General features: G+C 46.1%; 1 protein-coding gene across 4 annotated transcripts in view; it reads right to left on the minus strand.

Moving 5' to 3' along the window:
* Positions 1-25,601, minus strand: part of szt2 (SZT2 subunit of KICSTOR complex) — a 179,041-nt gene that overhangs the window by 18,343 nt on the left and 135,097 nt on the right. For all 4 annotated transcript variants that reach the window (XM_079506037.1, XM_079506038.1, XM_079506039.1 and 1 more), the window contains 8 exons: positions 22,125-22,307; positions 14,780-15,062; positions 14,333-14,412; positions 13,417-13,542; positions 9,360-9,577; positions 5,840-5,936; positions 3,341-3,421; positions 2,847-2,921 (listed from right to left, as the gene is read on the minus strand). In XM_079506037.1, coding sequence (XP_079362163.1) covers positions 2,847-2,921; positions 3,341-3,421; positions 5,840-5,936; positions 9,360-9,577; positions 13,417-13,542; positions 14,333-14,412; positions 14,780-15,062; positions 22,125-22,307 — 1,143 coding nt within the window. The remainder of the gene's footprint in view (positions 1-2,846; positions 2,922-3,340; positions 3,422-5,839; positions 5,937-9,359; positions 9,578-13,416; positions 13,543-14,332; positions 14,413-14,779; positions 15,063-22,124; positions 22,308-25,601) is intronic.

Consider the following 25,601-nt stretch of genomic DNA (forward strand, 5'->3'; position numbering starts at 1 on the left):
TACATTTTCTAATGGGGGTCCGCGGGCTAATTGGCGTCAATGTGGGGGTCCTTGACATGACAACGTTTGGGAACCACTACCATAGGGCGGGCATTCTGTCGGGGTAAACGTCCAGCAGAAATGGCCAAACCTACAAGCTCCCAACACGTCAGGGCTTTTCGGGGGAAGAGATTTTGGTTGTTGACGGGATAAAAGTGGATTTATTTTTTTTGCCTTTTTTAGAGGTTGATATACAGATATATGACAGCTGATCCCATGCAGTCGCTGCATGGAGATTCGGGGTTACGTAAAAGAATGTCAATGTCAAGCTGTATAGGTCAGTAACCATAGCTCCCAAAGGCTGCTCAAAGTTAAACAGAGGGAGAAAGGTCCCAATCCCACGTCAGAAAGCCAGACAGTAGAGCGCCGCCCATTATACAGCTTTGCACGACCTATGTCAGTGGTTGTCAAACTTTATTTTATTTCAAGGACCCCCCCCCCCCCATGACTCTTGAGAGTGTATAACACATTGAACCAAATGGATCCATTATCTTGGTTCCATGTGTTACACTCTGAGTTACAGGCCTGTAAGGATCCATTTGCTTCCATTTGTACACTCTCAGAGATACAGACCCGTAAGGGTCTATTTGGTTCCATGTGTTACACTCTCAGAGTTGCAGACCTTATTTGAAGGGGATCCATTTGGATCCTCTTCAAATAACCCTAAGGGTCCCCACCGGAGCCCACTTTGAGAACCACTGAGCCATGTAATCGGTAGCTATGTTTTGAACGTTAAAAGATGCAAAATCCTGAAATTAATTCGAAAAACAATTTCATTAATGAGCAAAATTTGGATACAAAAAAAGGTTTAACGTGTTTAATGAATACAAAATAAGAATAAAGTATTAAATGTCTAAATATGATTACAAATTATAAGCATTTCCGGTCAAATATAACTACAAAAACAGCCATCTAAAAGCTCATAATGTTGAGCTTTGAAACGTTTCGCTTAACCCATTCTGGGCGGGAACCTCTTTTGGTGTTTTAAGCATTATGTTATACTTTAGCTATTGAAAAATAGCAGATCTACAAGCTCATAGCGCGGCACTCGCTATGAGCTCGTAGGTCTGCTATTTTTGAAAAATCATGAAAATGTGGCGCGAATCTTTGATTATGCTGTATATTCTTTCACTCAAATCTTTGCTTCTGGGAGGACCCTGGAACAACATATTTTCAGATGGGGTTTCGGCGGCCAATTACATATAATTTTTGGGGTCCTTGACATGAAATAGTTTGAAAACCACTGACATAGAAACATCGTTTTTTTCAGAAAACTCTCGTGATTTAGAAGACATTTGTAGAATCGTCCTCAGGGTCTAAATGGGCTAATAATGGCAATGTTTCAGCCAGAGCGACACTAATGGCCGGGACTCTACGAGAGAACAGCAGCTGAAGGAACAGGGGATTGATGAGAGAAAAGAGAGAGAGAGAGACGATTGAAGCAACGCCGGCGGCAGCAAGTTGAGGAAGGGGAAGAGGGCGGAGCCATTTTAAGTGAGCCCCTCCCCTTCCTGTATAGGACCGAATCGGGACATACCGCAGAGTCAGGCACCGCGGTGCCTTCTGGGAATGGCTTGCACCGGGGTTTGGTGAACAGTGGCCCCTAGTGGAGAGATGAGGACATGATGGTGATGGGACTGGGCATGCAGACAGACAGACAGACAGACAGACAGACAGACAGACAGACAGACAGACAGACAGACAGACAGACAGACAGACAGACACCCCCGAGTCTGCTCTAGTCTTGGACCCACCTTGGTCATTTCAAATTGTTCAATGGTGTGTTAATGAGAGGGAAATCAAGTCATCTTTGTTTTAGTTCATTTTACACCATGCATTCTTTCATCATACTTTGCCATCCATACAGACATCAAATAAAATGGAAACCTTTCTTGTCTTGAGTGTTCAGCTCGAAGCGTGGCAACAACTTTTGCTGCAATAAAAGCATCTGCATGAACTCAAAAATAAGATTCCACAGGACTGAAAATGTTTATCAGGCCATGACCCAAGCAGGGATTTGTGTGAATTCACCTTTAGCAAAGCCCCGACCTCTCCCACTTGGGACACTTTCCAGCCGGGCTCCTTCATTCCAATGTAAATATCATGTATTTACACATTAAATAATGGTTCATTTTTACAACCAGACCTTCAAAATCTCTTCCAAATCCGTCAACAAGGCCTGCCATATGCACTGGAAAAATATGTGCGTGACATTTCTTTTTTTAAAACAATGTTTTGTCATATAGGAAAACTATTGGTGGAGAGGTTTGTCTAACCCATGTTATGTTTAGCTGCGATTGGACCATAGCAGTTTGGGGAGGGGCTTAGCTATAGGTCAATTAAGGAGTCCTCCCAAAAATAGTACTCACAGAGTACAGACTGAGGCCTGACTTTATATATGTGATTATTTTTTTATACAGAGACAGTCATAGCGGCAAGACTAACTGTTCAGAAGAGGAAAAAAAGCATTTTTTTCTTCTCTACAGAGTCGACCGGCTCTAAAAGTGGAGTATGAATAGAACCCAAGTGTAACTAAAAGGTTTGGTGAGGAATATAGTTTGTCACGGCGGCAGGCAGCCACCCTCGTTTCCCCCAGCTTGAGATGCTTCATGTTCTGGCGTGTCACTTCATGGCGAAAGTGTTTGAACAGTGTTATGAATCACTTTGGTGGTTCTTGGAAGTTTGAGAACTACTGAATTAGAAGAAGACATAAGAATCGACCTCAGCTCAAAATGGATTAAGTGGTTGTGTGTAGAGTGCTATTGGGTTTTGTGTGTGTGTGTGTGTGTGTGTAAAACAGTGTGTACCTGTGAGTTGACAGTCTGGCCCATGGGGATGCGGGAACACTCCAGAGCATACTGCTTCACACAGAAATAGCAGCCCTAATGTCGCGCGCGCGCACACACACACACACACACACACACACACACACACACACACACACACACACACACACACACACACACACACACACACACACACACACACACACACACACACACACACACACACACACACACACACACACACACACACACACACACACACACACACACTTAAGTGACTATGTCCATGCTGACTGGGCTGCAACAGTTAATCAATGTACACATTAGTTATGAATTAAATTAAATCACCATAGTGATGATTTGATTGGCTGATACCCCGTAGCGATGATTTGATTGGCTGATACCCCGTAGCGATAAAAAAGTGAGGATAAAAAAGTGAGGCCAAAAAATTGCAGGACGCCAAAAGTGATTGGCCGGAATGTGATGATGATGATTCAATAGGGTCTTCTTCTTACCTGAAAGGCCAGCTCCATGAGGACGATGCCGCCCGGCAGTGCCCTCTGCAGGTGGTAGGTGGTAGGACTCGATCCTGTCGTCTGTGGGAAATGTGCAAAAAGCAGTGAGCTTGTAGATCTGCTGTCATGGTTCTCTAGGCTTTCAGTTAACCCATTTAGACCTGAGGACGATTCTACAAAAGGTTTTCTGAAAAACCCATGTTTCTATGTCAGTCATTCTCAAACATTTTCATGTCAAGGCCCCCCAAAAAATATATGTAATTGGCCGCCGACCCCCATCTGAAAATATGTTGTTCCAGGCACCCCCCCAGAAGCAAAGATTTGAGTTAAAAAAATGTTCGCTCTGAAAGAATAAATATTCAAAGGTTTGCGCCACATTTTCACGATTTTTCAAAAATAGCAGACCTACAAGCTCATAGCGCGGCACTCGGTGCCGTGCTATGAGCTTGTAGATCTGCTATTTTTCAATAGCTAAAGTGTAACATAATGCTAAAAACACCGAAAGGGGTTCCCGCCCTAAATGGGTTAAAAACAAATGTCAAAGAGAATTTGCAAGAATGGCATTCATCATCATAGACATATATAAGGGCTAGATGGCACAAGGTGGAGTCGTCGTGCACCGGCGGCCATCTTGCTACAGTCCTGCGTTCTATGGTAGCTGGTGATCAGCTCAAACAAAAACACTCATTACTCGCTCAAGTTTTGACGGATTTACAAACAGGTTGGTCTATTACAAACGCTATCAATGTGGCTATGATTCAGGATGATTATCGGTTTAATATTATATTTTATATGAACGTCATATAAAAGCATATAAGTATGCTGACGCCTCTGACGTTTATAACAAACCAAACTTGAAAATTGGTTGGAAATTGAGCAAGTATTTAAAAAGTGCATGCCCATAGACACAATGTTATGAGCTACCTGAATCAAGATGGCCGCCACGTGGCGACGTCGCTTTCGTTGTTCATCATAACATAACACGCCAATGTCCTCACAAGTATAGTAATGCAAACGTGTGTGTGTGTGTGTGTGTGTGTGTGTGTATGTGTGTGTGTGTGTGCAGGGCCGCTTTAAGGGTAGTGCGAGTGGTGCCGTCGCACAGGGCCTCGCGCCTTGCGAGGCCTCGCGGGGGCAGCGTCCCCCCTCCCTTTTTAATAGGCTTATAAATGTTAACAATCACTTTCCATCTAAGACAGTAATATCTAAAGTTTTGCTTACATGTTGATATATTTCACTAGTAGGCCTACTCGCTGACAATGCGTGTCTGCGTCCTAAAAATCTAGTTTTGCTTGATCATAGTTCACATCAGTCTCACTGACATTGCGTGTCTGCGTCATCAATACTACGTGATGGTCGAGTGGATGGTGTTGGTGTGCGACTGTGCGTAGGAGGGCGGTGTGGTGTGGTGGTGGGAAAGTTGAAAGACACAAAGTCGAGTCGTAGAGAAAAAAATCACACCCGTGTGAACTGAGTGGTGCAAGGTCTTATATAGCCTGATCAGCTGTGGTCTGACGTAATGTTAGTGACCATGGTAACCATGCTCGCCTGTGCACGGACACGTACACAGGTACACAAACATAGATACAGACAAAGCTGGTTGTTGGAGTGGTTTGCACCACTCAAAAAAGAAGAGTTCAAAGCCTCGCTGAGAGTTTCATTTGATAAATTCATTGCACAAATCCTCGATCCAACCGCGCCCCAATCAGCCGCAGGGCCCTGCGCCCCAATCAGCCGCGGGACCCTGCGTTAAAACTAGACGGGATTATCAAGGCATTATTGCAATTTGCTGCAAGGAAAGCTGCTGCTTGTGAAGTTGTGAGTAACATCCGAGACGAGTGCATTATATTTATATATCAATTATCTCTCTCTCTCTCTCTCTCTCTCTCTCTCTCTCTCTCTCTCTCTCTCTCTCTCTCTCTCTCTCTCTCTCTCTCTCTCTCTCTCTCTCTCTCTCTCTCTCTCTCTCTCTCTCTCTCTCTCTCTCTCTCTCTCTCTCGCCACACGCCTGTCATAATGCTTATCGCAGTGGTCAGCAGCAGCAGTGCATCCATTTCCAATAACCCAATGTCCGCCTGAACGTTACCTTGTGCTTGCTGCTCGTTTTCAGAAGAATTAATCCAAGGTTTGTCATATGGTTTAAAGTAGGCATAAAGTTTAGCTGGTCAGTCAGTGTGTGCGGAGTGAGAAGCAGCACTGCTCTGCAACCTCTGCTGATTAAATAGATATGACCTAGATATGTCATATGCGCATGCAGCGCATCTGACTGGCAAGATAATTAGTTATTTGGCAACACCTGTGTGAAATACCAATAGTATAATTTATAAAAGGCTTTCATATAGCCTACTCTTAGGCTACATTTCGGGGTGTTCATTTCAATTAGTTATACTAGGCCAAAATAAACATTAATTCATTAATTAAAGTTCGCACAGGGCCTCGCATTTTTCCCAGACGCCACTGTGTGTGTGTGTGTGTGTGTGTGTGTGTGAGTGTGCTAACCTTGGGGCTGTCTTCGCTCTTCTGTTTGACATATGAGAAGGACATTCTTCCCTCTGATGACATGGAGCTCAGCATGGCCGCGCGCGCTCGAGCGATGCTGCAACAGAGGAACGCTCATTTGAGGCATAGTCCCATTAATCTCACTCGCCGCCATCTGGCGGCTGAATTTATACTCGAGAAATGCCGAGCGTTCATTTCAACGGAGAACCGTCTTATTTTGAAATCCGTTTCACTCAGAGAAACGGAGAAACACGAAGTGTAAAATCGCTATGTTGACACGAACTCAGCGACTAAAGCCATAGGAGCTAAACATCAAAAGACGATCTAGGCAGGGGGTGAGTTAACACGTGGACCCCTAATAGCAGCTTTTCAGTGCCTTCTGCCGGCTCTAGATGACATTTTTGAATGCCAAAAAAAATGGTGTAAAATAATTTAAAAAAAATATATATATATATATATATATATATATTTTTTTTCATTACGTCAATTACGTCAACGGGAGTCCAAGGGTTAAAAGTCACAGATCGCCTAGATTAGAAGTTATTAGTTTATAATGCATCCTAGTAATAATTTTTACCGCTTCTTGGCGTCTCCGCTGCCTGGCAACGCTTTGCTTCCGTGTTATATTATTGATATTTATATTATATAATATTTGATATACATTATATAATATATTCATATTTTTAATATTTCTTTTAATATTTCCCTCCGCCCACTGTATCTTTAGCGACGATCTTTAGCGCCGTTTTTCTCAGAATTGAAGCTCAGATTGTGGTGATCAAACAGAACATCCATGTTTTAGGAGTTCAATAAAAACAATCTCCGCAACCTCGCTTTACTATATCAGCGCTTCTGACGAAAGCGAAAGTATCCAGCGGCAGCCCCGGAAATGAAAGATGTTTAGTTTACTTCCGGTTTGTCGAATCAGCTTTTGAATTAAGACCTTGCGGCTGAAAAGTGTGGCAGACACACGCGTAAACTTGACCTTAAAACGTGGAAAGTGTTAACGGAGCATTCAGTGATTTGGGTGTATTGGAAAAAACAGCGATATGCCCCGGTAACACGATGTGCACATGCACACGCTCTACAGTCGGGGAACACGAACACGCTCGATCATGATTGGAGGAAGGCCCCTCTCTATCCTGATTGGATGAAGGATAGGCCCTCTAGCCAAAAACGAAACCTAAGCTTTTTTGACCCCAGGGGTTAGTATGGAGGATTATCACAAAAAATAAATAAGAAAAGTGATATTTGAATTAAGTGAAATCACTGAAGATACCTTTAAGTGCAACATACTTGCGCGCGGGGGACATGGGGCGGACATGAACAGAGTTCAACATACTTGCGTGCGGGGGACATGGGGCGGACATGAACAGTGTTCAACATACTTGCGTGTGGGGGACATGGGGCGGACATGAACAGAGTTCAACATACTTGCGTGCGGGGGACATGGGGAGGACCTGAACAGTGTTCAACATACTTGCGTGTGGGGGACATGGGCGGACATGAACAGTGTTCAACATACTTGCGTGTGGGGGACATGGGCGGACATGAACAGTGTTCAACATACTTGCGTGTGGGGGACATGGGACGGACATGAACAGTGTTCAACATACTTGCGCGCAGGGGGACATGGGGCGGACATGAACAGAGTTCAACATACTTGCGTGCGGGGGACATGGGGCGGACATGAACAGAGTTCAACATACTTGCGTGTGGGGGACATGGGGCGGACATGAACAGCGTTCAACATACTTGCGTGTGGGGGACATGGGGCGGACATGAACAGAGTTCAACATACTTGCGTGTGGGGGACATGGGGCGGACCTGAACAGTGGTCAACATACTTGAGCGCAGGGGGACATGGGACGGACATGAACAGTGTTCAACATACTTGCGCGCAGGGGGACATGGGGCGGACATGAATAGTGTTCAACATACTTGCGTGTGGGGGACATGGGGAGGAACTGAACAGTGTTCAACATACTTGCGCGCAGGGGGACATGGGCGGACATGAGCAGTGTTCAACATACTTGCGTGCAGGGGGACATGGGGCGGACATGAGCAGTGTTCAACATACTTGCGTGCAGGGGGACATGGGACGGACATGAACAGTGTTCAACATACTTGCGCGCAGGGGGACATGGGGCGGACATGAGCAGTGTTCAACATACTTGCGCGCAGGGGGACATGGGGCGGACATGAGCAGTGTTCAACATACTTGCGTGTGGGGGACATGGGACGGACATGAACAGAGTTCAACATACTTGCGTGCGGGGGACATGGGGCGGACATGAACAGAGTTCAACATACTTGCGTGCAGGGGGACATGGGGCGGACATGAACAGAGTTCAACATACTTGCGCGCAGGGGGACATGGGGCGGACATGAACAGAGTTCAACATACTTGCGTGCGGGGGACATGGGGAGGACCTGAACAGTGTTCAACATACTTGCGCGCAGGGGGACATGGGACGGACATGAACAGAGTTCAACATACTTGCGTGCAGGGGGACATGGGACGGACATGAACAGAGTTCAACATACTTGCGTGCGGGGGACATGGGACGGACATGAACAGAGTTCAACATACTTGCGTGCAGGGGGACATGGGCGGACATGAACAGTGTTCAACATACTTGCGTGCGGGGGACATGGGGAGGACCTGAACAGTGTTCAACATACTTGCGTGTGGGGGACATGGGACGGACATGAACAGAGTTCAACATACTTGCGTGCGGGGGACATGGGGAGGACCTGAACAGTGTTCAACATACTTGCGCGCAGGGGGACATGGGACGGACATGAACAGTGTTCAACATACTTGCACGCAGGGGGACATGGGGCGGACATGAACAGTGTTCAACATACTTGCGTGCAGGGGGACATGGGGCGGACATGAACAGAGTTCAACATACTTGCGTGCGGGGGACATGGGGCGGACATGAACAGTGTTCAACATACTTGCGTGTGGGGGACATGGGGAGGACCTGAACAGTGTTCAACATACTTGCGTGCGGGGGACATGGGGCGGACATGAACAGTGTTCAACATACTTGCGCGCAGGGGGACATGGGGCGGACATGAACAGTGTTCAACATACTTGCGCGCAGGGGGACATGGGGCGGACATGAACAGTGTTCAACATACTTGCGTGTGGGGGACATGGGACGGACATGAACAGAGTTCAACATACTTGCGTGTGGGGGACATGGGGCGGACATGAACAGTGTTCAACATACTTGCGTGTGGGGGACATGGGACGGACATGAACAGAGTTCAACATACTTGCGTGTGGGGGACATGGGGCGGACATGAACAGTGTTCAACATACTTGCGCGCAGGGGGACATGGGGCGGACATGAACAGAGTTCAACATACTTGCGTGCGGGGGACATGGGGCGGACATGAACAGAGTTCAACATACTTGCGTGCAGGGGGACATGGGACGGACATGAACAGTGTTCAACATACTTGCGTGTGGGGGACATGGGGCGGACATGAACAGTGTTCAACATACTTGCGTGTGGGGGACATGGGGCGGACCTGCACCAGGATGAAGCCCATGCTCTGCAGGTACTGGACGTACTGCTGCAGGAAGGTGTTGGACAGGTCCAGCAGCCAGGCCTCCTCCTTCAGCCGCGGCCCGCCGCCGGGCTGCAGCGTGTCCGCAGAGTCCGTGCTGTACGAGCGGTCCCTGCTGCCCGACGCCATGCTGTCGTTGGAGCGGTGGCGCTTCTGTTTCGGCGGTGGGAGAAAGACAATAAAAGTAGTACTCTACATTTTTGTAGTTGTCGAGTAAATGTCACAATGAGACGTGTTGCGAGCTTGTACTGTATTGTCACTAATGTGAGTGTCACAGCTGCGTGAAAAGAGGAGTTAACGGGCAATTACGGGAACTGTATTTTGCCCGTAAACCTCAAGTTTAGCGGGCATATACATGTAATATACGGTAATATACAGGTGTGATGGTACAATTCGGGAGTTTACGGGAGTTTGTTGGAAAGATTAACGGGAGTTTCCTGTAATATACTCATCCGTATTCCAAGCTTTTTGCGCAGTGGCAGCCTGTCACAGACATGCGCGTTCAGTCAGGAGACTCAGTGCAGTTGCCAGCTCGTTCATTGGGCCGCCTCAGCATCATCTAATTCACATTCTCATTCAATCTTCATACTGGCTATTTAAACTGGAAGTTTGCACTGCTCATCCTGCTTGCTTGCTGTTGCACACCGATACCGCTGCGCTGCTGTCTGCTAAACCACTGCTGCTCACCCTTCTCCACCCCGGCTACCACCTGTCGTTTTGGATCTGCTGTTTAGGTACAGGGGATTCGGAGTCCCTATGGTCGGGACTGGTGCGCTTGATCAGAGTACCTAAAAAGCAGATCCAATTCATCGCCAAACCATAATAAATATATTGCTCATTTTATATTCAATAAATTAATATATATTCCATCCATGAGTTGTCCTGACTGAACTTCTAAAAAGGCATTTTTCTGGGCATTTATTCTGCCTGGGTAGGTAGTTCAAAGGCCAGAGCTCAGCTCTCGGCATTCCCACCTCTAATACAATAGAAAAAAGAAAATCAGTGGGCATTTATTTATTTATTTACTTATTTTTTGTGATAATTTTTGATGACCCCGATGACCTTGGGATACATCACTGAGGATACGTCCCAGGTGCATCCATGTATGTATGTATTTTGTAAGTTATTCTATTTATAGTGACCGAATGGTACCTCCCAGTCCCGGCAGAGTAGTTCAGGAGGAACGGATTGTGTGGCCCTGGTTTTTCCCTAATGGGACTGATCGAGGGTAGCTACTGGGACGTAAGTCGGGACTTGATCACCCCGGCTGGGTCACCTGAGTGAGGGGTATGATGTTGGGAGACCCGAAACCCCGATGACCTTGGGATACATCACTGAGGATACGTCCCAGGTGCATCCATGTATGTATGTATTTTGTTTTAGTTATTCTATTTATAGTGACTCATAGGAATAGACTACGTGACAACCAGGAATAGTCTGGTGACCACCGGAGAGACGGGTGGCAGCCGGAAAGTAGACGGCACCCGGGAGCAGTATGGGTTGGCGCCCCAGCCTGTGTCTTCCGTGAGGAAGAAGCCCAACAAACCCACGGTGAGGCCTTTAGGAGGGCCTTAATCACAGACTTAATCTGCCAGGGGCAATATAATGAATGAATTGCATTTTTATTGCGCTTTTCCAAGTGCTCAAAGCGCTTTACATACATTGGGAGGTGAAGCGGCCAACAGTCGACACCAGCGTCCTCACTTCCCACATTCACACACCAATGGCGGCAAGCTCACACCGACCAACTCATTGGAGGCAATGCAGGGTTCAGTGTCTTGCCCAAGGATACTTCGACACGTGGAGAGGCGGAGCCGGGATTCGAACCGCCGACCCATGTATCATTGGACGACCTGCTCTACCTCCTGAGCCACAGCCGTCCCAGGCAGATACAAGGCAATATGCATTGAGAGGGGCCAGACTTAATCTGCCTGGGGCGATATGCATAGAGAGGGGCCAGACTTAATCTGCCTGGGGAAATATGCATTGAGAGGGGCCAGACTTAATCTGCCTGGGGCAATATGCATAGAGAGGGGCCAGACTCAATCTGCCTGTGGTAACATGCATTGAGAGGGGCCAGACTCAATCTGCCTGTGGTAATATGCATCGAGAGGGGCCAGACTCAATCTGCCTGTGGTAATATGCATTGAGAGGGGCCAGACTCAATCTGCCTGTGGTAACATGCATTGAGAGGGGCCAGACTCAATCTGCCTGTGGTAATATGCATTGAGAGGGGCCAGACTCAATCTGCCTGTGGTAATATGCATTGAGAGGGGCCAGACTCAATCTGCCTGTGGTAACATGCATTGAGAGGGGCCAGACTCAATCTGCCTGTGGTAATATGCATCGAGAGGGGCCAGACTCAATCTGCCTGGGACAATATGCATCGAGAGGGGCCAGACTCAATCTGCCTGGGGCGATATGCATAGAGAGGGGCCAGACTCAATCTGCCTGGGGCGATATGCATTGAGAGGGGCCAGACTCAATCTGCCTGGGGCGATATGCATTGAGAGGGGCCAGACTCAATCTGCCTGTGGTGATATGCATCGAGAGGGGCCAGACTCAATCTGCCTGGGGCGATATGCATCGAGAGGGGCCAGACTCAATCTGCCTGGGGCGATATGCATTGAGAGGGGCCAGACTCAATCTGCCTGGGGCGATATGCATTGAGAGGGGCCAGACTCAATCTGCCTGGGACAATATGCATCGAGAGGGGCCAGAGTCAATCTGCCTGGGGCGATATGCATTGAGAGGGGCCAGACTCAATCTGCCTGGGGCAATATGCATTGAGAGGGGCCAGACTCAATCTGCCTGTGGTAACATGCATTGAGAGGGGCCAGACTCAATCTGCCTGGGGCAATATGCATCGAGAGGGGCCAGACTCAATCTGCCTGGGGCAATATGCATCGAGAGGGGCCAGACTCAATCTGCCTGGGGCGATATGCATTGAGAGGGGCCAGACTCAATCTGCCTGGGGCAATATGCATAGAGAGGGGCCAGACTCAATCTGCCTGGGGCAATATGCATAGAGAGGGGCCAGACTCAATCTGCCTGTGGCGATATGCATAGAGAGGGGCCAGACTCAATCTGCCTGGGACAATATGCATCGAGAGGGGCCAGAGTCAATCTGCCTGGGGCGATATGCATTGAGAGGGGCCAGACTCAATCTGCCTGGGGCAATATGCATTGAGAGGGGCCAGACTCAATCTGCCTGGGGCAATATGCATCGAGAGGGGCCAGACTCAATCTGCCTGGGGCAATATGCATAGAGAGGGGCCAGACTCAATCTGCCTGGGGCGATATGCATTGAGAGGGGCCAGACTCAATCTGCCTCGGGCGATATGCATTGAGAGGGACCAGACTCAATCCTCCTGGGGCGATATGCATTGAGAGGGGCCAGACTCAATCTGCCTGTGGTAATATGCATCGAGAGGGGCCAGACTCAATCTGCCTGTGGTAACATGCATTGAGAGGGGCCAGACTCAATCTGCCTGGGGCGATATGCATTGAGAGGGGCCAGACTCAATCTGCCTGTGGTAACATGCATTGAGAGGGGCCAGACTCAATCTGCCTGGGACAATATGCATTGAGAGGGGCCAGACTCAATCTGCCTGGGGCGATATGCATTGAGAGGGGCCAGACTCAATCTGCCTGTGGCAATATGCATAGAGAGGGGCCAGACTCAATCTGCCTGGGGCAATATGCATTGAGAGGGGCCAGACTCAATCTGCCTGGGGCGATATGCATTGAGAGGGGCCAGACTCAATCTGCCTGTGGCAATATGCATAGAGAGGGGCCAGACTCAATCTGCCTGGGGCGATATGCATTGAGAGGGGCCAGACTCAATCTGCCTGGGGCAATATGCATAGAGAGGGGCCAGACTCAATCTGCCTGTGGTGATATGCATCGAGAGGGGCCAGACTCAATCTGCCTGTGGTAACATGCATTGCGAAGGCAGATGAAGGCTGGCTACATAGAGGCTAAGGGGTTACCTTCACAGGAGGCTGGGCAGCCTGCTCGTCTTGGATCTGCTTGCGGAACACGGGGTCAAACAGCAGCGGCGTGGCGCAGTAGTGAACCAACCTGGACGAATGCTTCAACGTCTCCAAGTCTGTCACCTGATGAGGAGGAGGAACAACAACGCAGGGGGTCATCCATTATGTCCGTACACACAGACCACTATGTCCGTGGCAAAGACTTGGCCTCTTACCGTGGCCACATTTTGGGATTTTTTTACACACGAACACGCACACACTCTTATTTTCGTAAGACCCAATTACTGCGTGTCAAAACAAATGTAATGCTTTATCATGGTTCATCCACTCCACAAGTACAAGTTTTTGTATTGACTTGTGCCAACGTTTGAAATGTACCCAGTCTGCATACTGTGGAATAACATTTACAATCTTGCAATCAATCAATCAATCAATCAATCAATCAATCCAGTTTGACAACACTGCAAACGAGGGCAACCTCAATGTCCTTTTGAGATTAAATAACGGTTTGTTTGAATGAATTTCATTAGCCGTAGCAGAGAAAGGGACAAGGTCAGTGGCATTCAACGGTATGTAGACTTGGATAGCATTTTATACAGACTTATAGCATGTTACGTAGACAGCACTAGAATTGCATTTCATGTAGTCATAGCACTTTATAGTATAGGCCTATATAGTATAGTTATAGTATGTATAGTTTATATGTATATAGTTTCATTATATAGATATTCCACTGTTACGTTCTTAGCTTACGCATGTTTCATGATAACTACTTTTATGTATGTGATGTATTGCCATGCTTTTTGTTCTTGTTTATTGTAAATCGCTCTGGATTAAGAGCGTCTGCTAAATGCCTAAATTGTAAATTGTAAAATGAATGAATGAATGAAATGTTTGGATTCTGGCTACTTACTGAGATGGGCATGTTGGACTGAGCAGACCTCTGTTGCCACGTGACAAACAGGTTCTCAATCTTCATCTGCTTCTCCATTTCTGCACACGCGCACGCACGCACACGCACGCACGCACACGCACACACACATACACACACACACACACACACATTATTTTAAACTTTAGCTATTGAAAAATAGGATATCTACAAGCTCATAGCACGGCCCTGAGTGCCGCACTACGAGCTTGTAGATCTTAACTCAAATCTTTGCTTCAGGGGGTCTCTGGAACAACATAATTATTTTGAGATGGGGTCTGCGGCCAAATATAATTCTGGGGCTTCTTGACATGAAATAGTTTGAGCACCACTGACACAGAAACATGGGTTTTAGATTTATTTTTATGATTTAGAAGACATTTGTAGAATCTGTTCTCTGGTCTTAACGGGTTTAACACTGCATCTGACCTCTCCTCTCAGCCGCCTTGACCTCCAGGAGCTGTGCTCCGTGCCATGCCACAGCGTCCTCCTGGGCTGCGTCGGGGGCCCCGCTGGGGGGCCGCAGGGCCCCCACCACCACGTCCCTGAGGGCCTCGTCGAAGGGAAGCAGCTCCGAAGGGAAGTGCAGCGGGGCCAGGCTGCGGCCCGGAACTCCGCCCAGCCGGCCCTGGTCCTTGTTGGGGGCCGGAGGCACCGCGCTGCGCAGGAGCGCGTCCGGCTCCACGGAGGGGCCGAAGAACGGGTTGGGGTCCTGGCGAGAGAGAGAAAACGCGCACACACACACACACACACACACACACACACACACACACACACACACACACACACACACACACACACACACACACACACACACACACACACACACACACACACACACACACACACACACACACACACACACACACACACACACACACACACACACACACACACACAAATAGATGAATACAAAATTGATTTTGAAGTACGAAAATGTTTGAGAACTAGAATCAGCCAGGTTACATTATGGGAAAAAAACACCAAACACCATTGGGGCAGCCATAAAGGTTAGAGGAGAGCACTTGTTGTTGCCGGTTCGATTCTTCCGGACCGGCGGGACGAGTCTGGGTCGGGAAGTGAATGGCCAGCACTCACCCATAGAGTATATAAAAGGATAGAGACTGAACTGGCGCGAAGCTCCGCCCCCCCCAGCTATTCATGTCAGTGGAAGTTGCTCAGTGGCGTTTTGAAGCACCCGGAAGACTGCCGGAAGTCCCTCCTCCGGACCTCAAATTTGAGGTCCGGAGTGACGTTGGAGCGATCGTCCTACGTCACGACACAATGTTAAAGCCCAGCTGCACGGGGTTTCCCGGTCATGAATCCACGGGTCCGCCTGTAGTCCCTCCTCCTACCACTAGGGCCCAGAGCTTCTTGAATAGCCTCACTGGCCCCTTGCACTCACCCCTCCCCAAGGGTGTATACGTTGGCTAATCATACTAACAGGCATTAGTCCGAGTCAACACAGTCACTCCTGAAATGCGCTGCCGGTTACAACTAACCCGTGCTGCGAGTTAAAACTCACCCGTGGGCCGTGGCTCCAGACATGTTAGTATACGTCGGACCAAACACATGCCTACCCCCCTCCCCCCCATGAAAAAACTAGGATTTATACTGTTCATCTAAAATAATTTGTCACGCAGGGACCTCTCTCTCTCTCTCTCTCTAGTGTCATTTCACATTTTCAAAATCATGTGAAAAAGGACAATATTGAGTGCTGGCATTTCCTTCATTCTATTATGCATCATGGGCCCAGGCGGTGGCGTAACCGTCTGGGCACCCGACTGGTAATCCAGTCGCAGTGTGCCGCGGGTTCGACTCCCGAGCCCGACACGGCCTTTACTGCATGTCTTCCCCCATCTCTCTCCCGTTTCCTGTCAGCCTACTGTCTGTCCCTTCAAAAACCAATAAAAGGCGTAAGCCGCAAAACAAATATTATGCATCATGGTGCCTATAAGGATTTGTTCTCTAATCTGGAGTGTTGCGGGTCGTCTGCCTCGGCAGTACTCTTCTCTTCTCATTTCACATTTTTTTCACAATTTTCTAACTGAATTTGGATCCATCACAAACTTTCTGACTGACAGGCACTTCTAGCTGCTTGCTTTGCCGTTATTAATATGAAGAATTGCATTTGTTTGATGCTCATTTCACTTGGATAGCGAGTCATTCCTAATTCTAGGCTACTGGATTGTTGGGGCAGAAGACTGGGTGGGTGGTTGTGGCTCGGTGTTTTTGTCAATGTGCCTCATTATACTCAGGGCACCAAGGTTGTGTTGCACCCTTGTAGAGTAATACAGTATGTGTTGAATTGCTCATAGATAATCAGACAGCGACAGCCCCACAGAGAGAGAGAGAGAGAGAGAGAGAGAGAGTCTTTCGGAACTCCTGCGAGCGAGTTCCTGCAGCATCGCAGGCGTGCGTTAATGGCGATATAGAACACCCTCGAGTGTAATGTCGCTTAATTATAGCACCACTGAGGCCCTATATGGCCATTATGGACGCTGCAAGTCATTGTGGAGAACTTTTTAGACATGTTTGTTCAACTAAGCAGTATAAAACAGGCTGCCGGGCAGGACTGAGGGGGTTATGAGGGACGAGGGGGCGGGGGTCTTTTGGGTCGGGTGGAGGGCACGTAGATGCCTTTAGGGACCCATCATGTACACTTCACGATGGCATCGCAACGGACACAGCTGACGTTCTGCTGTCGGCTGGAAAGTAACCAAGTTTTAATTCATTGTCCTACAAATAATTCTGATTAACAATTATATTGGGCAACTTTAAGGCCTTGCAAACAGAAGTCGCAGAACATAACTAAAATAACAAAAAACTAACCCCAACCGATACTGATAATTAAAATAATCTATGTATTATGAGCAAAATCCGCACTATAGAAGGAGGTAGTCTTGACTCTTTAAAAAAGTAATTATTTTGCCTAAAGAATGGTGTGCGGGCCCTACCCCCTTCTATGATTGCCTTATTGGCCCTGCACCCACTGTCGAGGTGTGTGCAAGTAGGTACGCTCCATGTGTGACAAAAATGAGTTTGAGAACCACTGTGCAACATTCAATGTAACAGAGCCTTCATTAGCATCATTGGCAACACATGTGAAGGAAGTAAGGCAGGAGGAGGCCCGGTTTCCTTCCAATGTGGCTGCCGTACATAGAACTTATGCATTAAACTTCAGTCACAAGTTCCTTTGTAGATTTGCAATATTATCACAAAACGACTCGCTGAAATCAAAGACCACGCACGCACGCACGCACGCACACACGCGCACACACACACACACACACGCGCGCGCACACACACACACACACACACACACACACACACACACACACACACACAGCGGCAGCTGTGGCAGCGGTGGCCGAACGGATAGCGGCGCGGTCTAGATACCGGAAGGTTCCCAGTTCGAATCAGCCGTCCGACACGTTAAAATTACCACCGCTGAAATGCCCTTGAACAAGGCATCAACCACTACGATGAAATGTGTTCTATGAGCAGGGCCTGGCTGGAAACAAGTTCTTGAGCTTAGCCCAGATACCCTGGGTAAATATAGATTTCATTTCATTTCATTTCATTTCACAGTGAATGAAAAGTGAAACCGGGGTCATAATAATAATGACGTGACTATAACAACGGATGCTTCAGTGCTTTAATGCCTGGAGGGCAGTGTGGGGGAGGGGGTAGCAGGGGCTCTGGTGGGACCAACCAGCCGGGCGAGGGGTCCCCCTCAGGGAGGGGGACGGACGGAGGGGACTTCCTCGGGACTGAACAGATGAGCAGAATGTCTGCGAGGGGTCCAATGGCATTCCGCCGCTCTGCCCATGCCTTCTGTCTTCACGCACTAGCGGCTCAGGCCATTAAGACTCGGGCCATCGGACAGGAAAACTTCACTTGTTACTTTGTATGTTTGAGAATGACTTAAAGGGATAGTTCAGATTTTTTGAACTTAAGTTGTATGAAATACTTGTCATTAAAGGTATATTCAGTGATTTGACTTAATTCAAATATCACTTATTTTTTCTTTTTTTCTGGATAATCCTCCCTACTATAGAGTGTGCTGACCATATAAGGAGTTCCTCCCTGTCCCCAGTGAGCCCCTGGGGTCAAAAAACCCTAGTTTCAGTTTTGGTGGCGAGTGGCAAAACCTTCATCCAATCAGGATGAGAGGGGCCTTCCTCCAATCATGATCGAGTGGGGGCGGGCCTTGGTGCACATGCTGTTGGCCTGTTGCACTTCCCCCCACTGTAGAGCGTGCATGTGCAAATCTTGTTACCGTGGCGGACTGGGTGGTTTTCCAAATCACCCAAATCACTGAATGCTCCTTTAATATAGTGGTTGCAACTGTATTAATTGATTGCCCGAGCCCCATGGTGGGAGTTCTGCTCTGGTTTTGGTCAATATTAAGTAGTTCCGGTCAATTTGTGGGGGGCACTGGGGCCACGCAGTAAAAGTAAATGAATCCACAAAACGAACGTAATTTGTATTGTTGACCTATTTCTAAAATATTAGCGCGACTTTCGTTCAACTTTGACCCCTCTATCACATGGAACTATTTTTTGGGCGTAGTGATATGGAGGGGTAAAAAAAGAACGGAAGTTGCACTAATATTTTAGAAATAGGTCAACAATACAAATTACGTTAGTTTTGTGGATTCATTTACTTTTACTGCGTGGCCCCCAGTGCCCCCCACAAAATGACCGGAACTACTTGATATTTCACCAAAACCAGAGCAGAACTCCCACCACAGGACTCGGGCAATCAATTAATACAGTTGCAACCACTATATTAATGGCAAGTATTTCATACAACTTAAGTTAAAAAAAATCTGAACTATCCCTTTAACTTGTTCTTGGATGTCACGGTCATCCTCAGTCTACTCACAAGTGCATTTGTAACATGAGTAACCATACAAAGTGGACCTGTAACCTGGTGTGATTTGTAGTTGTATTGCATTTGTTTTATTCAGGACCCTGCAGGAAGACTAGAAGCTCAGTCATGTGTCTCTAATGGGGATTCTTCAATAAACATAGACATGAACATCACTTCATGTCTATGTCATCACAAACCGAGGAGATTGTGGTGGATCCCCCGGGTCTATAGGTGACCACACCACGGTCAACCATACATCAGGGGTTTTCAACCAGTGGTCCGGGGCGGGGGCCACCAGTGGTCCTTGAGGGGGGTTCCAGGTGGTTCCATTTGGTTTCATTTTACACGCTCAAGAGTTACATTATTGTTAAACAACTGCATTACTTAATTTACAAGTCTACAGAAATGTAAAATAATTGTTTATTTTGATCAATGACAACAAAATATTCTAAGTTTTGGATCTGAGAGGCTATATATGGGCTATCTTGCACCACCCCTTAACCCTTGTCCCTAAACTTATTTGCCATTTTTTACTATTTTAAAAAACCTTTTAAAATAGTTAAAATAGCTGATCTACAAGCTCACAACATGTAGATGTAGATCAGCTAGTTCAACTATTTTTAAATTATTTTCAAAATAGTAAAAAAAAGGAAAAATAAGTTTAGGGATAAGGGTAGCGCAAGTGGAGCCCTAAATCTCATGGTGGTCCGTGGCTCAAATGCCGAATAAGCAATGCAGGGCCTTGATATCAGTGTTGTTTTCGTCGACTAAAACTAAAACGAAAAATGTTCGTCGACTACCTTTTTTCACTGTCGAAAACAAAATGTAAACTAAATGAAAACTAAGCTATGATGACTAAAACTAAGACTAAATATATTGACAATTTTGTCAACAAATAAAAACTAGACTAAAATGTTAGGAAGGGACTAGTGGACAAGAGATCCAGTATAAATAAAAGACAAGTCATTTTACACTTGGTTGCATTCTGAAAATAGCTGATCTACAAGCTCACAACGCGTCGCAGCGCGACACGTTGTGAGCTTGTAGATCTGCTATTTTCAGCAAGTGTAAAATCAGTCATTACGACGGCATCAAGGCCCGACAAAACATTTTAGTCGACTAAATCAACTGTCGATTAAAGTCGACTAAAATCTTATTATATTTAGTCGACTAAAACTAGAGTAACACTAAAACATTCCAGGTGACTAAAATGTGACTAAAACTAAGTGAAAACTATTCAAAAGACTATGACTAAACCTAAAATCAAATGTTGCTGCCAAAAACAACACTGCCTTGATATGAAAAAGGTTGAAAAGCACTGACATACAGTACATACATGGTCATGACATCAAACAGGACACCTCCTATACATATCTAGGAGTACAGAAGGATTGTGAAATGAGCTGGCACAGCTCATTTCTTTGGCGCCTTCATGTTCTCCGTAGGCTAAGAATCTTTGGTGTATGTGGAAACATAACGTTGATCTTTTAGAGAGCTGGTATAGTCGAGTAAGATATGGTATCACCAGCTGGTTTCGGAAACCTGGCGACGGTAAAAGTATACATTGGAGATCCTTAGATTGGTCAAAAAATGGCAGGGATGATTATCGTGTGTTATCGTATGTCGTATGTCCACCCCCCCCCCCCCACCCCCACCCCCATCAACAATCCTGTTGCAGCTCATTTTTAAAAAGCGGGACATCTCAATAATATGTTGGTGTTGAGAAAGTTGAAAAACCACACCCGGAGGTGGCAATCTTGAAAGGTTACTTCTCCAACGTGAAACCTATTGGATCTATTTCCTCAGTACCATGTCTCCTGATGGTCTAAATGAGGAATTTGATATTAAGCCTTTCCTCTAGGATAAGGTTCATTAGTTTCTTGTTTCTCTGTTCCCTAATTGGGACATACAGTACTGTAGATACATTTTTAGGCTAGTCTCATTTTGTCATGTTGGATGTCCTCTCATTCTGTACTTAAATGGTAAATGGTGCATTTATATAGCGCCTTTATCCAAGGCGCTTTACATAGATTGTGCATTACATTCACCCATTCACACACACATTCATACACCGATTGCGGCGGAAGCCATGCAAGGTACCAACTACCAACCAGCACATCGGGAGCAATTTGGGGTTCAGTGTCTTGCCCAAGGACACTTCGACATGTAGCCAGGAGGAGCCGGGATTCGAACCGCCGACCCATGGATCATTGGGCGACCTGCTCTACCTCTTGAGCCACAGTCGCCCCACAGTCGCCCCGTACTTGATTTAAACCCCCATCAATCATGACTTTTAATACTTTTTTTTATTCTCAGATGTACTTTATGGCTCTATTGAATGTGTTATAAAGTGTGTACAGTTTTCTGCTCAGGCATGTAATTCTCTTCTGATGGGTGGACTTACAGGTTCTAGCCCTGGGATTGGTTTAGGTTGCTGTGCTCCTTCCCACTCCCAGGTGTTATGCATGATCATTAATCACATTGTTGTATATATTTGTTGTTTTCTGTCATTATAACATTTGGTCAATATGGGTAAGTAGATAGATAGATAGAATACTTTATTGGCAGTTTAAGAAAAATTACAGAAAATGACATCATTTTAAAAAACGCCAAATGGATTTAGTCACAAAAAAGCCTTTGCTTGTTTCCATTGTGGTCCACTTTGTAACATGAAACTATACACAAACATACTGTACAAACAAAGTCTCTTGTGTAGCTCTAGAAACTATAGTGTGCACATGTTTCTTCCTCCTTTTTGATGTTTGCCTTGACATCCTGGCCTAAATACAGGCAAGAGATGTGCACACAATATTCTCTGTGAACACACCACCCATCACCCCATCACATGCTTTCAATGGTGTGGCAAAATGTACAGTGGCCGTGCATGCACTCAGACCTGTTTGGAGTCTTCGTGGCTGGGCGAGTCGGAGAAGCAGCAGTGGTGAAACAGCCCCATCTTCTGGCTGAGGAGGCAGTGCACCACGTGCGCGCGGGCGTTCTGCCACTGCACCAGGCGGAGCAGCTCCCGGTTGAGCGACGCGCCCAGGTCCACCGACCAGTTGTAGCTGTACAGGGTCACCTGGAACAAGTGGTACGCAGTGTTGATTTATGACTTTATTTATATGACTATACACACTGACACCACGGCGCGTAAACAGCGCCTCAAACTGTGACTCCGCCCACAAACGGGGGAAGTTGTGATTTTCGCTCATGCAATTTGCGGCATTTTTTGCATTGGCAGCCATAGAAAATTCCGGGGTAAATTCTTACCCGGATGTGACGTTTTTGGGCGTTCCTGTCTAGCGTGGTGTCAGTGTATACTTTTAGTCAAGTCTTCAGAATAAAACTGTTTGGTTTTAGTCACATTTTAGTCAGCTGAAATGTGTTTTAGTTTTAGTCGATTACATATAAGATTTTAGTCGACTAAATCTACAGGTGATTTTAGTCGACTACAATGTATTTTGGCGGGCCTTGATGGCAATGAACACTTCTGTAGTGTAAAATGACTGATACTGGATCTCTTATCCACTAGTCACTTCCTAACATTTTAGTCTAGTTTTTTATTTCTTGACGAAGTTGTCAATATATTTAGTCTTAGTTTCAGTCATCATAGATCAGTTTTCATTTAGCTTTCGTCACTGACAAAGTCTTCCGGGTAGTACCCCTCCAGGCTTGAGCAATGCATTGACATCATTTGGTTGGCTCCTATGATAGTACCCCTCGCGCTGCTCTTGCGGCACGTCTACGTCACGTGACCTCACGCGTACACAAAGCAATAAAGACCCAGCGGCGCGCTCTCTTGCTTGTGTTTCGCCCAGTTCCAACTTTGACCAGTAGGGTCGACAAATTCAACGTTGGCCAGCCGTTCTGGGGGCTTGGTAGAAACAGTGGTGGAAGGTATATTAAGTGCATGTGTTTAAGTACTGTTCTTAACCGTTTCCGTACATAGGACGTCGCCACACGTCCTAGGGGTCCCAATCGACGCGTACATCCGACGTCCTCACACGTCTTAGCGCATCCTCAATGATACGGGGCGAGATAAGAATATTCTGAATTTTTTTCCTTTTTTTTTTTTGTCAGTTCGCCTTTCGGCTACCGTATGCTACACTCTAGGCAATTGTTAGCTTACCATTGACTTAGCCGTTAGCGCGGTGAAAATAATGACTCGTGTCTCCTAATCTAGGGCGCTCTCCGTGGTGTTGAACGGATCGATATACTGGCGCTTCATTTCTGCTCCTCATCCGTCTCTCCCGCAAAATATGAACGCTTTTTTTTCATATATCGTATCAATTAAAACTGTCATGTTCTATTTCAGAACATACTGAACTTTTCTGTGTTTTTGCGCCCTCTGGTGGACACTATTTAACTTTGGGGTTCCTTGCATTTACCTTCATTCACAAGCAAGACGCTAGTCGATGCGGTCACACAGTTCAACTGCTTATACAGTATTCTTATACATTTTCTGTTCATGTCCTGGAAAGTATCGTCTGTGAGTACTATGACTGCAATCAGTTCTGAGGTGTATTGTACATTCTGTAGCCTTGTGCTTTGTTTGGATTTCCCCATTGTATTTGTGTTTGGTGCTGAGCATAGATTGCCTGCTCATGCTAAGCTAGCGCTAGCTTCCATTCATTCCTGTACATTGACATGTGGTGCTAGTTTCACAGTTTGGCTAACACTAGCTTTATGCAAACTAGAAGCATTCCAGCATTGTTTCATTCTGACATTGTGTCAATTCATGTACATGTGGTACAGCAATTCATATATGTTTTATGATACAGTTCATGGTTCAATTCATTCCAATTCACATTTCAGTAATGTGCAGTGTTATAAAAATGGGTTAAACTATTTACATATATCTACAAGCCATTTACATTATATATGCAGTCATTTCATTTAAAAGTGATATACTGTAGCCTACTCTGTAATGTATGTTTGCAGACATTGTAGCTGTATGTTTTATGCTGTTTATTATTTCATTAGATGTTTGTACAATTAGGCATTATTTAATTGGTGCTTCTTTTGTGTCATATTTTTCAGTTTTACAAATTTGCCTTGATCACTGGTTTGGAGAAGAAGTAAAAACATCTTCAAACTTTACTCTGCCTCTGACCGTCTCTTCAAGTCAAGTGTTAGCTGTCTGTTAATTTGTGTACCCTCCACACACATTGAGAACAGAACAAAAACGATCGCAATGTAAGCTAGCTATGTAAAGTCAACTTTTTTTAGTGGATTGTTTCCGGGTCGTGGGTTTCCGAGTAAAAGCGGCCATGTCTTTCCGGCACCCCAGAGCTCCTATTTTGAAGGACTTCCGGCACTGATTGTGTTAAAGGTCTGGTGACATTAAAAGTGTGGACCCCCATTTGAAAAGATATGCCAGGGACCCCCATGAGAGAAGATATTTACGGCTTTAGCAGTGATTCTCAACCCGCTTCATTTCAAGGATCCCCAGTTTGACATGCGTTAGGCTACGGACAGACCTCAATTTAATGGGATTTCTATCTCTGGGACCCACTTTTTATTGTTGGTTCCATTTGTACACTCTCAGAGTTACAGACCCATAAGTGTCCATTTGGCTCCAAACTATCATTTAGCTGGGGACCCCCTGGAACTCCCTCAAGGACCCCTGGGGGTCCCCGGACCCCACTTTGGGAAACACTGCCATATATGACAACAATTTGCCAGCAGATGTCACTGTTGAGGGATTTTGCCTGTTTTTGTTGCAGCTCAAAAGGCTTCAGAATCACAACACAGAGAAAACCCCAGACCACAGAAAATTCCAGACCGTCATAAAATCTAAAAGAAAAACGGAAAATAAATGAAGATTAATGTCATGAAACATTTCATCAGACCACAGAGGTTTACCTCGCCATGATGTTACTCCAAAGTTGACATGAAATAAAAAAATGATGTATTGCTCCAGTGATTAGAAATTGATAATTCAAAATATGCTCCTCATTGACATACATTGTATGCTGAAACAGCTCTCAAAGTTACTCTTTTAGTACGTAAACAAACACAAACAACAGTTGAGGGGGTTCCAGGTGGTCCCCAGCTACATGACAGAGTTGGTAACCAAATGGACCCTTATAGATCGTTAACTCTTGAGAGTGAAACCTCTTGAGAGTGAAACATTTACATTTTGTAATGCATTGTTAAACATCTGCATTACTTAAGTTAATTTACAAGAAGTCTACACAATATTAGAGAATGTAGAAGAATTGTTATTTTGATCAACGTCTGCCTGTTATCTCTCCTAATGGTACCAACATCAATACAGCATGGAAATGTGTACATTTTCTTGAGTTTTGGGTCTGAGAGGCTAAATGTCATCAAATGGTGGTCCGTGGCTCAAATGGGTCTGAGAGGCTAA

Source organism: Electrona antarctica (assembly GCF_951216825.1).
Source record: "Electrona antarctica genome assembly, chromosome: 7".
Lineage (NCBI taxonomy): Eukaryota > Metazoa > Chordata > Actinopteri > Myctophiformes > Myctophidae > Electrona > Electrona antarctica.